This window comes from Amblyraja radiata, chromosome 32 (genome assembly GCF_010909765.2).
Source record: "Amblyraja radiata isolate CabotCenter1 chromosome 32, sAmbRad1.1.pri, whole genome shotgun sequence".
NCBI classification, from domain to species: domain Eukaryota; kingdom Metazoa; phylum Chordata; class Chondrichthyes; order Rajiformes; family Rajidae; genus Amblyraja; species Amblyraja radiata.
In genome coordinates this window covers 6,122,557-6,136,586 of record NC_045987.1, presented here as the reverse complement: position 1 = coordinate 6,136,586, position 14,030 = coordinate 6,122,557, and the positions used below count along the sequence as shown (strand labels likewise).

Genomic DNA, 14,030 nt, shown 5'->3' with positions numbered 1-14,030 from the left:
TGGTGTTCATATTTTTGTTTAAACCTTGTTACATTTTTTGTCTCCCAACGTTCTCTGTAGCTGCACAAAGCCTCAGGTTGACCATGTAGATCAGGGAGAATTGTTGTACCTGCAGTGGTGCAGTGTGGCCAGCAGAGGGCAGGGCTGAGCAGCTGGGCACCGCTGTCATTGAGGTGTACAGCATGGAAGCAGGCCCTTCGGCCCAACTTGCCCACACTGGCCAACGTCTCATCTACACTAATCCCTCCTGCCTGCATTTGGTCCATATCCCTCCAAACCTGTCCGATCCATACACCTGTTTAGTTGCTTCTTAAACGTTGGGATAGTCCCTGCCTCAGCTACCTCCTCTGGCAGCTCGTTCCATACACCCACCACCCTTTGTGTGAAAAAGTTACCCCATCAGATTCCTATTAAATCTTTCCCCCTTCACCTTAAACCTCTGCTCTCTGGTGCATCTACCAGATCTATTCCTCTCATTATTTAATGCACAAAATCAAATCCCTTGCGAACCCCTCTCTCTCCACCCCTCCCCCCCACCCTAGTTGCCCTGTCAGTTCCACTGTTCGCATCCATGTGTCCCCTCGTTATCACCTCTTCCACAGCCAACAATGGACCATTGTGGGCTCTACCTTTCCATAGTAATTGGTGGCGCAGCGGTAGAGTTGCTGCCTCACAGCGCCAGAGACCCGGGTTGGATCCTGGCTATGGGTGCTGTCTGTACGGAGGTTGTACGTTCTCCCCGTGACCTGCGTGGGTTTTCTCTGAGATTTTCCCTTCTCCCACACTCCAAAGACGCGCAGGTTTGTAGGTTAGTTGACTTGGTTTAAATGTAACATTGTCCCTAGTGTGTGGAGGATAGTGTTAGTGTGCGGGGATCACTGGTCAGTGCCGGACTCGGTGGGCCGAAGGGCCTGTTTCTGCGCTGTATCTCTCCCAACTAAATGAATCGGTGCTGGTTCTGATTTGTTCTGCACCTTTTCATACCTCTAGTTTTCCTCTCTCCCCCTGACTCTCAGTCTGAAGAAGGGTCCCGACCCGAAACGTCACCTGTTCCTTTTCTCCAGAGTTGCTGCCTGACCCGCTGAGTTACTCCAGCATTTTGTGCTCTGTTTGGTGACAGGTGTGTGGGCTCGGAAGCTGGGGGCCATGGCTGGGGTTAATGTTCCTCTTATTGTCATGCGGCACGCCTATGTGGTGACAGAGCGGATCGAAGGAATCCAGGTACATTCATATGTGATAGGAGCAGAATTAGGCCATTCGGCCCATCACGTCTGCTCCGCCATTCAATCACGGCTGATCTATCTTTCCCTCTCAACCCCATTCTCCTGCCTTCTCCCCATAACCACTGACCCGTACTAATCAAGAATCTATCTATCTCTGCCTTGCAAATATCCATTGACTTGGCCCCCACAGCGTTCTGTGGCATGCCAGAGTCCAGGTGTCTAAAGCCCCTTGGTTCTATATTGACACGTATATGTTTCTGTGTCACAGTCTGACTGCCTCTGAGAGAGGTGCAAGCACTCTCATCCACGCTCTGTTCCCAGGAGCATGGGTTTCATTAGTTCATAAGTTATGGGAGCAGAATTAGGCCATTCGGCCCATCAAGTCTACTCTGCCATTCAATCATGGCTGATCTGAAGGCTGTGGAGGCCAAGTCAATGGGTATTTGTAAGGCAGAGATATAGATTCTTGATCAATAAGAGTATCAGGGGTTATAGAGTCATAGAGTGATACAGCGTGGAAACAGACCCTTCGGCCCAACTTGCCCACACCGGCCAACATGTCCCAGCTACACTAGTCCCTCCTGCCAGCATTTGGTCCATATCCCTCCAAACCTGTCCTATCCATGTACTTGTCCAACTGCTTCTTAAACAATGGGATGGTCCCTGCCTCCTCTGGCAGCTTGTTCCATACACCCACCATCCTTTGATGAAAAAGTTACCCCTCAGATTCCTAGTCTGTGTGTTCTAAGCCCACTTTGTTTGTGAGGCCCAGCGCAAATTGGAGGAACAGCACCTCATATTTCGCTTGGGCAACTTACACCCCAGCGGCATGAACATTGACTTCTCTAACTTGAAGTAACTCCCTCTCTCTCCATCTCCTCCCCCTTCCAAGTTCTCTGTCCAGTCTTACTGCCTCCGACTACATTTTATCTCTGTTTGCTGTTGTTACCTTCTCCGAACTAACAAATAATCTATTCTGCATTTTCCTTGATCTGCATTCCTTTTATCCTGTTTTCACACCTTACATTTCCTTATCTATGTATCTCCCACTCTCCCCTGACATCGGTCTGAAAAAGGGTCTCGACCTGAAACGTCATTCCTTCTCTCCAGAGACGCTGCCTGTCCCGCTGAGTTACTCCAGCATTTTTTGTCTACCTTCGATTTAAACCAACACCTGCAGTTCCTTCCCACCCACTTTGTATGTGTGTGTGTTGTCTCTGTTCACAGAACATGCCGAATGTTCGGGATCACGACGCCTCAGTGTATCTCCGTCTCCAGGGCGATGCCTTGTCGGTGGGAGGATACGAACCCAATCCAAACTTCTGGGAAGAGGTAAGAACCATCTGCCTGCATGTCAAACCTGGATGTGAACTGGAGCAGGAGAACCATAGATCTGGGACAATAAGGTGATTACAAAATGATCTGTTTCCAAGCAATGAATACCCTGTAACGTGCTTGGGATAGCAGCAGGGAGATGACATAACGAGGGGAGTTGCATATAGGAGCAAAGAGGTCCTTCTGCAGTTGTACAGAGCCCTGGTGAGACCACACCTGGAGTATTGTGTGCAGTTTTTGGTCTTCTGATTTCAGGAAGGACATTCTTGCTATTGAGGGAGTGCAGCGTAGGTTCAGAAGGTTAATTCCCGGGATGGCGGGACTGTCAAACGATGAAAGAATGGAGCGGCTGAGCTTGTATCCACTGGAATTTAGAAGGATGAGAGGATCTTATTGAAATATATAAGATTACTAGACTAAGTGGGACCCGTTGGGTCCCATGTTCACACGGGAGGGCTGGTCCCCTGACGCAATATTCCACCTCTCCACCAATTCCAATATTGGTAGCCAGTGGGGGGGGGGCTATCTGGAGTGCTGGTATGGGTTCTTGGGGTGGCAGCTCAGTCCCTCAAGCCTGATCTGCTGGCAGCTCACTCACGGCTGGTGGGCTGACAGTTGACATGACTATTCCTTGAAACTCCTTTTCAAGCAGGGTGCAAGGCCACCAAATTCAAATCCATGTTCCTACCATTTCAAGCAGGGTGCAAGGCCACCAAATTCAAGTGCAGTTTCATACCACTTTCAGCCGGGTGCAAGGCCACTTCTGGGTTTTATAACCCCTCCCTCTCCCACCGGAAAAGGTGTGGCTTTCATGGCGTGATTGACAGGAGAGAGATTCTCAACATTTTTTAAACACTAATAACACTTTTAATTTTCATTAATAGGAAGAATTCTCTGCACCTACTCAGCAGAGGGGGACTGAGTAAGATGGCCAAAAATCACAGCCGCAAGTGGTAGCGTTTTATCTAAAATCAATATAGAGTGCAAACAGCAAATAAGTGCATTTGCAGTAGTGCCTTTTAACTTCAAGCCAAAGCACGCAAGCCACCATTTGCAGTTAGTAGTACCTCTCAACTTCAAGCCAAAGCACGCAAACAACCATTTGCAGGCAGTGCCTTTTTACTTCAAACAACCCATATTTTTATTTTCAAATCACATTAAGGGGACTCACAGTTGTGTTGACATTTGTTCAGTGTTATTCAGAGCTCAGAGAGATGTGACCCTTGGCCTCATCCATCTTCCAGAGACTGAGTGAGGCACACCACTTCCTGGTTTTATAGTCCCTCCCCCTCCCTCCAGCAGGGGCAGCAGAGAGAATGGTGAATTTTAAAAAAACGTTAATACCTCTCTGACTTGTCATCGATGGGAAAAATCCTCCGCACCCGTAAGGCGGAGGGGGGCTCTGAGCGAGGTGGCCAAAAATGACGGCCGTAGGTGGTGGCGTTCTGTCGGAAATCGCAGCACAGTGGGCCAAAAGCGGTCAAGATCAGAGTTTTAGTAATATAGATTAAGGGATTGGACAGGAAACATGTTCCTGATGTTGGGGGAGTCCAGAACCAGGGGCCACAGTTTAAAACTAAGGGGCAGGCCATTTTGAACTGAGATGAGGAAAATGTTTTTCAGCCAGAGAGTTGTGAATTTGTGGAATTCTCTGCCTCAGAGGGCAGTGGAGGCCGATTCACTGGATGCATTCAAAAGAGAGTTAGATAGAGCTCTTAGGGCTAGAGGAATCAAGGGATATGGAGAGAAGGCAGGAACGGGGTACTGATTGTGGATGATCAGCCATGATCACATTGAATGGCGGTGCTGGCTCGAAGGGCCGAATGGCCTACTCCTGCACCTGTTGTCTATGTTTCTATGATTAAATGGGTGAGGAGCAGGGACATGAAGTGTCTAGTGAGAGTCAGAGTGTGCAACAGCATTGCAGCTTTGGAACTGCTGAGTTTTTCCGTCTCTCGATGCAGGTCCAGGATAAGTTTGCCTTCAGCCTCTTTGATCTGGATTGGGATGTCTTCACCCAGTTGATCGAGGGAGCAATTAATCGTATTCCTGTACTGGAGACGACTGGGGTGAAGTCAACTGTGTGTGGCCCAGGTATGAAGCCGGTCGTTAACGGGCAGGGAGTGGGCTCGGCAGGACAGCGGTCTTCACCGTAGCATAGAACCAGCGTTGGTCGGCGCGGACTTAGTGGGTCTGCTATATCTCTAAACACTATCTTTTTATCTATAAAACGCTATATCTCTAAACGTTATATTTTTTTGTGTCGTTTAGAGACACAGCATGAAAACAGGCCATTCGGCCCACCAAGTCCGTGCCAAACAGCAATCTCTGTACACTAAAAGCCCTGTCCCACTGTACGAGTTCTTCTTCTTCTTCTTCTTCTTGCTTATGGCGTGCACAGCCTAAAGTTGTAGGACAACTTGTTCTATTTGATCCTACTTTATTGTGCACGCCAGGTTGATTGCATTAGTCGAAACAGGGCGGACCACGTGAAGGTTGCAATCTCCCACCCCACTGTACGAGTTCATTCCAAGAGCTCTCCCGAGTTTGCCCTGATTCGAACTCAGAGATTTACGGTAATGGCCGCTCGTAAGCACTCGGGGATCTCGTGGACATTTTTCAACATGTTGAAAAATCTTCACGAGTCTTCCCGTGCTTACCTGCCGTTAGCGAGTCTTCTCGAGTACCTGCCGTTAGCGTTACGAGCCGCTAAGAGACGTCCCCGAGCTCCGACGTACCCGCTACGTTCATTCTCCGTGCTTACCACGAGTTTGATTTTTTTTTTAAACTCGGGAGAGCACTTAAATGAACTCGTACAGTGGGACAGGGCCATTACACTATCCTGCACACACACATAGGGACAATTTGTACCAAAGCCAAATCACCCACAAATCTATACAGCTTTAGAATGTGCGAGGAAACCAGAGCTCTCGGAGAAAACCCACGCAGATCACGGGGAGAGCTTACAAACTCCGTACAGACAGCACCCGTAGTCAGGATGGAACCCGGATCTCCGGCGCTGCGTTCGCTGTAAGGCAGCAACTCTACCGCTGCGCCACTGTGACCGCCCTTCAGACATCTGACGAAGAATCCCGACCCCATACATTGTCTGTCCATTCCCTTCCACAGATGCTGCCTGACCCGCTGAGTTCTTCCAGCACTTTTTGTGTTGCAGTAGATTTTCTGATTTTTTCCCCCCAGACTGTTGACACAGCGAGGAGTCGGAGCAAATAAACCTCTTGCTTATCCCGCCTTTCTGGGCAGTGTGTTCCCGGGACATTATACAGTTTAATATTGCCACTTATCTGAAGAAGGGTCTCGACCCGAAACGTCACCCAATCCTTCGCTCCAGAGATGCCGCCGGACCCGCTGAGTTACTCCAGCATTTGGGGTCTCTCTTTGGGATTCGAGGAAATCATTTCTCTTGCTCTGCAGTTGCTGGCCAGTAGGTGGAGCTATTTCATGGCGTTAAGATTAGGAGCCAACATTTAGGATATTCGGAACATTTTCTTTCCCAATTCTAGTTCTCTAAGGACTGAGGAGATGTGGAGGGTTGAGGACCTGCAAACACTGTTAAATATGTGAACTGTGGACGAAAATAAAAAGTCAAAGTGCTGGAGTAACTCAGCGGGTCAAACAGCATCCCTGGAGAGCATGAAGAACATGCATAGGTGATGTTTTGGGTCGGGACCAGGGATGTACTGCCGCCAGATCTCTGACAGCGGGAATTTCAACTAGCGGGGAATTTAACAGCGGCCACATATTAAATCTTGTTCGACCCTCTTGGGAGACTTGCTTGTCCCCCCCCCCCCCCCCCCCACAAAGCAAATCCTGAAATGGTGCCCCTGTTTGACAGCTTCAGCACCTAAAATGTTAGCACAGCAGCACTGGTTGGGACCCAATATTGGTTACACTAAGGACTCTGGGCATTTTTGCACAAGCATTGGGATTATTTTATTTTCAGTTCATTTTCCGTTCTTTAAACTACAGAGATGCAGCACGGAAACAGGCCCTTCGGCCCATCGAATCCACGCCGACCCGTGATCACCCCCCACACCAACACAATCCTATACACTAGGGACATTTTATAATTTTATCAAAGCCAATTAACCTACACACATGTGAGTTATCTGAGTATTGTGTTCACGGGCCTGTTGTGGTGCAGTATGTGAGAATGTTGTTGTTCCATTGTCAGCATATATGACAATTAAACACTCCAGACACCTGATTCTGTTGCAGTTCCGATGTGTTCTGCATCTCCTGTGCAAATACAGGCCCGATGGTGATGCTAAAGATGCATTCAAAATGCTGGAGTTACTCAGGGGGCCAGGCAGCATCTCTGGAGAAAATGGATAGGTGATGATTCAGGATGGGACCCGACCTGGAATGTAACCCATCCATTTTCTCCAGAGATACTACCTGTCCCGCTGAGTTACTCCGGCACTTCATGTTTATCTTTGGTATAACCCAGCATCTGCAGTTCCTTCTTATTACTGACGGTGATGCTTTTTGTTGTGTGCAGAGTCTTTCACTGCCGACCACAAGCCGCTGATGGGGGAAGCTCCGGAGCTCAGAGGCTTCTACCTGGGGTGTGGATTCAACAGCGCTGGTGAGAGCCCAGACAATTCCCTCTGATTCCTTAAGTTTAGTTTAGTTTTGAAATACAGCGCGGAAGCAGGTCCTTCGGCCCAGGGAGTTCGCGCCGACCAGCGATCCCTGCACACTGTCACCAGGGGGCAATTTACAATTTTACCGAAGCCAATTAACCCACAAACCTGCACGTGTTTGGAGTGTGGGAGGAGACGGGAGCACCCGGAGAAAACCCACGCGGGTCACGGGGAGAACGTACAGACAGCACCCGTGGTCAGCGTGGAACCCGAGTGTCTGGTGCTGTGACCCGGGTTCCACCCTGATCACTGCCCCTCTGTGGCCATCCCTCAGTACTGCCCCTCTGTGGCCATCCCTCAGTACTGCCCCTCTGTGGCCATCCCTCAGTACTGCCCCTCTGTGGCCCTCCCTCAGTACTGCCCCCCTGTGGCCATCCCTCAGTACTGCCCCTCTGTGGCCATCCCTCAGTACTGCCCCTCTGTGGCCCTCCCTCAGTACTGCCCCTCTGTGGCCCTCCCTCAGTACTGCCCCTCTGTGGCCATCCCTCAGTACTGCCCCTCTGTGGCCATCCCTCAGTACTGCCCCTCTGTGGCCCTCCCTCAGTACTGCCCCTCTGTGGCCCTCCCTCAGTACTGCCCCTCTGTGGCCATCCCTCAGTACTGCCCCTCTGTGGCCCTCCCTCAGTACTGCCCCTCTGTGGCCATCCCTCAGTACTGCCCCTCTGTGGCCCTCCCTCAGTACTGCCCCTCTGTGGCCATCCCTCAGTACTGCCCCTCTGTGGCCCTCCCTCAGTACTGCCCCTCTGTGGCCATCCCTCAGTACTGTTACTCCCACAGTGAAGTACTCGCTCCATACCGCTCTTCATTGTCCGATTCAGATTCAGATTTAATCTTTATTGTCATTGTCAGTGTACAGTACAGAGACAACGAAATGCAGTTAGCATCTCTCCCAGAAGAGCGACATAGAATATGAGCAATAAATATATATACGTACATACAGTCATCGTATATGGAGTGTCCGGGGTAGGGGGGGGGGGGGGGGGGGGGGGGGGTGACGGGCAATCACTGAGGTACAGAGTTAAGTAATGTAACAGCCGCCGGGAAGAAGCTGTTCCTGGACCTGCTGGTCCGGCAACGGAGCGACCTGTAGCGCCTCCCGGATGGTAGGAGGGTAAACAGTCTGTGGTTGGGGTGAGAGCAGTCCTTGACGATGCTGCGCGCCCTTCGCAGACAACGCTTGCTTTGGACAGACTCAATGGAGGGGAGCGAGGAACCGGTGATGCGTTGGGCAATTTTCACCACCCTCTGCAGTGCTTTCTGGTCGGAGACAGAGCAGTTGCCATACCATACTGTGATACAGTTGGTAAGGATGCTCTCGATGGTGCAGCGGTAGAAGTTCACCAGAATCTGAGGAGACAGATGGACCTTCTTCAGTCTCCTCAGGAAGAAGAGACGCTGGTGAGCCTTCTTGACCAGAGTTGAGGTATTGTAGGACTCCTTCAAGTACTGATGATCCAAGCAAGAGGCTGGGTTGGGTCTGCTGGGTTTAAGGCTGGGACGGGCCCGTGATCTTTTGATTCAGGTCTCTTTGAGCTTCAAGCCTGTGGCTTCCCCTCTTCCCCAGTCATAATTCATCCTGGCTGTGTTGAGGTACATGCAGTGAGGAGTAGCCAGGCAGCGAGGGCAGCTAACTGAACCTCGTGATTTCTCTGCTCAGGTATGATGCTGGGAGGTGGCTGCGGGAAGGAGCTCGCTCACTGGGTCATTCACGGTCGACCCGAGATGGATATGTATGGTTATGACATCCGGTGAGTATACAGTGGACCAAGTGCAGTTGCTTCACCAGCATAAGTTCATGTGATAGGAGCAGAATTAGGCCATTCAGCCCATCAAGCCCACTCTGCTAGTCAATCATGGCTGATCTATCTCTCCCTCCATTCTCCTGCCTTCTACACACAAGCTCTGACACCTGTACTAATCCAGCATGTATCTCCGCACTCCTGTACACCCCAGATAAGGTTGGGACCCCGCACCCCAGTGAGTGTGTCTGTGTCTGTGTCTGTGTCTGTGTCTGTGTCTGTGTCTGTGTCTGTGTCTATCTCTGTCTCTGTCTCTGTCTCTGTCTCTGTCTCTGTCTCTGTCTCTGTCTCTGTCTCTGTCTCTGTCTCTGTCTCTGTCTCTGTGTCTGTCCTGTTCATTGGCTCTAGACCCTCTTCGAATATACTTAACTTCATAGGTTTATGGGTTCTAGGAGAAAAATTAGGCCATTCGGCCCGTCAAGTCTACTCCGCCATTCAATCATGACAGATCTATCCATCTTTCCCTCTCAACTCCATTCTCCTGCCTTCTCCCCGTAACCCCTGACACCCGTACTAATCAAGAATCTATCAATCTCTGCCTTAAAAACATTCATTGACTTGGCCTCCACAGCCGTCTGCAATCCTCCACTCCTGCTTCATCCCGCGTGTTCTCTCTCTCTTCTCACCTGGGCTCCAGGTATGTACATAGTGTGCGTTCCTGCAAGGGCCTCCTTAAGATGGAGGTGTCTCCTTGGGATGGAGATGTGCCAACGCCTCTTTCCTTGCCCGCCTCCACAGGCGCTTCCATCACTCAATGACCAACGATAATCGCTGGATCCGAGAGCGAAGCCACGAATCCTACGCCAAGAACTACTCGGTGGTCTTCCCGCACGACGAGCCCCTCGCTGGGAGGAACATGAGGCACGACCCTCTGTACCAGGTGGGTGGTTGCCATCACGGGAATGGCGTTGATGTGGCATGTGGCAAGGGGCAAGGGTGAGCTTATAGAGTCACAGAGTGATACAGCATGGAAACAGGCCCTTCGGCCCATCCTGCTCACACCGGCCAACATGTCCCAGCTACACTAGTCCCACCGGCCCGCGTTTGGTCCATATCCCTCCAAACATGTCCTATCCATGTACTTGTCTAACTGTTTCTCAAATGTTGGGATAGTCCCAGCCTCAACTACCTCCTCTGGCAGCTTGTTCCATGCACCCACCACCCTTAGTGTGGAAAAACATACCCCTCAGATTCCTATTAAATCCTTTCCCCTTCACCTTAAATTATGTCCTCTGGTCCTCGATTTGCCTACTCTGTGCATCTACCCGATCTATTGCTCTCATGCTCGTTGGAGAACACCCCAAGGGCACTCTAATCCACTTTACACTTTAGAGATGCAGTGTGGAAACAGACCCTTTGGCCCACCTAGTCCGCACTGACCAGCTAGCACTATCCTACACACATAATTCTTCCAAGGCTTGAAAGGGTGAATAGAGTAATTCAGGATTGGAACAGGCCCTTCAGCCCAACTTGCCCATTCTGACCAAGATGCCCCATCTACATTGTGCCCATCAGCCCACATTGCAAAGATGATATTTCCATTGCCTTGTAAATGAATAGTTGGCCTTGCATGACGGAGATGTGGAGAAATATCCAGGCAAGCGGGCAGTAAACGTAGGAACATAGAAAATAGGTGCAAGAGTAGGCCTTTTAGCCCTTCGAGCCAGCACCGCCATTCAATATGATCATGAATGATCATCCAAATTCAGTACCCCGTTCCTGCTTTCTCCCCGTATCCCTTGATTCCATTTGGAATTCTCTCACCAAGAGAGCTGTGGAGTTTCGGTTGTTGAGCAAGCTCGCTGTGTTTGTGGATATTGAGGGGTTTGGGTTGGTGCCGGGATGGAAGATCAGCCGTGATCTGATGCAAATTTGGTGGCAAAAACAGGAAAGTAGACTATTATCTAAATGGTGACCGATTAGGAAAAGGGGAGATGCAACGAGACCTGGGTGTCATGGTACACCAGTCATTAAAAGTAGGCATGCAGGTGCAGCAGGCAGTGAAGAAAGCGAATGGTATGTTAGCATTCATAGCAAAAGGATTTGAGTATAGGAGCAGGGAGGTTCTACTGCAGTTGTACAGGGTCTTGGTGAGACCACACCTGGAGTATTGCGTACAGTTTTGGTCCCCTAATCTGAGGAAATACATTCTTGCCATAGAGGGAGTACAGAGAAGGTTCACCAGACTGATTCCTGGGATGTCAGGACTTTCATATGAAGAAAGACTGGATAGACTCGGCTTGTACTCGCTAGAATTTAGAAGATTGAGGGGGGATCTTATAGAAACTTACAAAATTCTTAAGGGGTTGGACAGGCTAGATGCAGGAAGATTGGTCCCGATGTTGGGGAAGTCCAGAACAAGGGGTCACAGTTTAAGGATAAGAGGGAAATCTTTTAGGACCAAGATGAGGAAAACATTTTTCACACAGAGAGTGGTGAATCTGTGGAATTCTCTGCCACAGAAAGTAGTTGAGGCCAGTTCATTGGCTATATTTAAGAGGGAGTTAGATGTGGCCCTTGTGGCTAAAGGGATCAGGGGGTATGGAGAGAGGGCAGGTACAGGATACTGAGTTGGATGATCAGCCATGATCATATTGAATGGCGGTGCAGGCTCGAAGGGCCGAATGGCCTACTCCTGCATCTATTTTCTATGTTTCTATGTTTCTAAATGCTGGAGCGGAGGCTTGGTTTTTCCGATTGCAACTTGGGTGCTGAACATTGGTCCGTTGGCAGGAACTCCTCCAGCAAGGCTGCGTCTTCCAGGAGAGGCACGGATGGGAGCGGCCAGGCTGGTTCAACCCGACGGGACCCGCTCCGGTGAGTACCTCCTGCCCCACCGGGTCACGGCCAACGTCTGCAGATAACTGGATAAGGAGCAAGAGAGGGGATAGTATGGGTACTGGAGTTTGTGTGAACATATAGTATTGGACGGTACAGCACAGGAACAGGCCCTTCGGCCCAAAATGACAAACATGAGGTGTAGGAAGGAACTGCAGACGCTGGTTTACACCGAAGATAGACACTAAATGCTGGAGTAACTCAGCGGGGCATGCAGCATCTTTAGTTTAGAGATATAGTGTGGAAACAGGCTCTTCGGCCCAACTAGTCCGTGCTGACCTGCACTCCTCGCACATTAACACTACCCTACACACACTAGGGACATTTTTACATTTATACCAAGCCAATTAACTACAAACCTGTACGTCTGTGGAGTGTGGGAGGAAACCGAAGATCTCGGAGAAAACCCACTCGGTCACGGAGAGAACGTACAGACTGCGTACAGACAGCGCCCGTAGTTGGTATCGAACCCGAGTCTCTGGTGCTGTGAGTGCTCTAAGGCAGCAACTCTACCGCTGCGCCACTGTGCCGCACAAGGAATGATGCTGAGGTATAAGGGGACAGCACTGATCGACTCCATAGACAATAGGTGCAGGAGGAGGCCATTTGGCCCTTCGAGCCAGCACCGCCATTCAATGTGAACATGGCTGATCATCCCCAATCAGTACCCCGTTCCTGCCGTCTCCCCATATCCCCTGACTCATTGGTGATCTCTCTATTCCTAACATACACCGTCAGTCTCTGTCCATCCCGTCACTCACCACCAGCTGAAGCCATCTTGCCTGGTGCATCATTTACCTCCCTGCCCTGTTGACACTTTGCTCTTGTCTCCAGCCTCTGGATTATGATTATTACGGAATGTACGATAACAAGCGGCATGAGGATTACAGGTACAATCAGCTACTGCGGGAAGATTACACCTTTGATTTTCCTTCGCACCACGATCAGGTAGGTACCTGCTTCCTCTTCACCAACACCCACTCACAGAGACATTCGCTATTTTTACAGCAGCAGAAATGTGTGCCCGCAGTCAGCAGCTAAATGAACAGAGGCTGCAGAATCGGCAATGAACCACAGGCTCCAGTGCAGTGACTGCCAAAGAACAATTGTCCATTCACCAGAGAGAGCGAGAGAGAGAGAGAGAATGTGTGTATTCACACGTGTGTGAATGTGTGTTTGCATGCACAAGTATGTGTGTGTGTATGCACGCGAGTGTGTATGCGCGTGTATGTACGTGTGTATGCACGTGTGTGTGTGCACGTGTGTGTGTACACATGCAAGTGTGCAGGCACAAGTGTGTGCACAAGTGAATGTCTGCACAACTGTATGGCTGTCGATGCACAAGGGTGTGCTTGTACACAACTGTGTTTGCACATGTGTGTATGTGTGCACAAGCGAGTGTGTAAGTGAGTGCGCAAGTGTGGATGTGCACAGTGGGTGTGTGTCTGTGAGCAGGTGTGTTCATTTCAGGAGATGTCGGCACCAAAGATCCGATAACGGAGCAAGATAGACCACTCCTGCTAAATGCAATGGGCTGACGTGTAGTACGCAACGGAGCGGAACGTGGGCCTTTTTTTCATCCATTTCAGTAACCCGACCCGACCCGACCCGCAGTGTAATCAACGTTGCGGGGGAACAGTTTGTGTTAATAAATTATAATTCTGAAAATGAGGAGAAGATTTTTCCCAAAGAATCTTTATTTTTACGAGGATGTTTCCGTAACCGGCTTCCGTCTCCGCACTAGTATCTTTGCTCCGCTATGGGATCTTTGGTACGGAGACGGAAGCCGGTTACGGAAATGGGGCCGAAAATTACCCATGAATCTGCCCATGACCGTACTACGTCTTTTTTGTCGAGTGATCTATCTAGCTCGCTATAGGATCTTTGGTCGGCACAACAGGGATTTTGGAGAAGATTGTGGAGTGAGAGGGAGTGGGTAGAGCCAGCCCACTTTACTGCAACTCATTCACACGCCCCTCTCACCACATTTTGATGCACGATGCACTGTGGGGCATCCAATAAATATTCGCTCGGTACCTGATGGTCATCTATGCAGCGTCAAAGGTGTTAACATGTTCACAAGATGGTGATCATTCCAGGGAACCAACATCACTGGGTTTAGAGAATGTGGGCTGCAGCAGAGCAGTTTGGAGATCGATACATTCCAT

The 14,030-nt window shown here is 50.0% G+C and overlaps 1 protein-coding gene across 1 annotated transcript in view; it reads left to right on the top strand.

The window, feature by feature from the left end:
* sardh (sarcosine dehydrogenase) overlaps positions 1 to 14,030 on the top strand; it is a 51,742-nt gene that overhangs the window by 24,802 nt on the left and 12,910 nt on the right. Inside the window, exons 6-13 of the mRNA XM_033049412.1 lie at positions 1,121 to 1,221; positions 2,451 to 2,555; positions 4,523 to 4,652; positions 7,081 to 7,167; positions 8,883 to 8,973; positions 9,763 to 9,904; positions 11,758 to 11,841; positions 12,697 to 12,898. Coding sequence (XP_032905303.1) covers positions 1,121 to 1,221; positions 2,451 to 2,555; positions 4,523 to 4,652; positions 7,081 to 7,167; positions 8,883 to 8,973; positions 9,763 to 9,904; positions 11,758 to 11,841; positions 12,697 to 12,898 — 942 coding nt within the window. The remainder of the gene's footprint in view (positions 1 to 1,120; positions 1,222 to 2,450; positions 2,556 to 4,522; positions 4,653 to 7,080; positions 7,168 to 8,882; positions 8,974 to 9,762; positions 9,905 to 11,757; positions 11,842 to 12,696; positions 12,899 to 14,030) is intronic.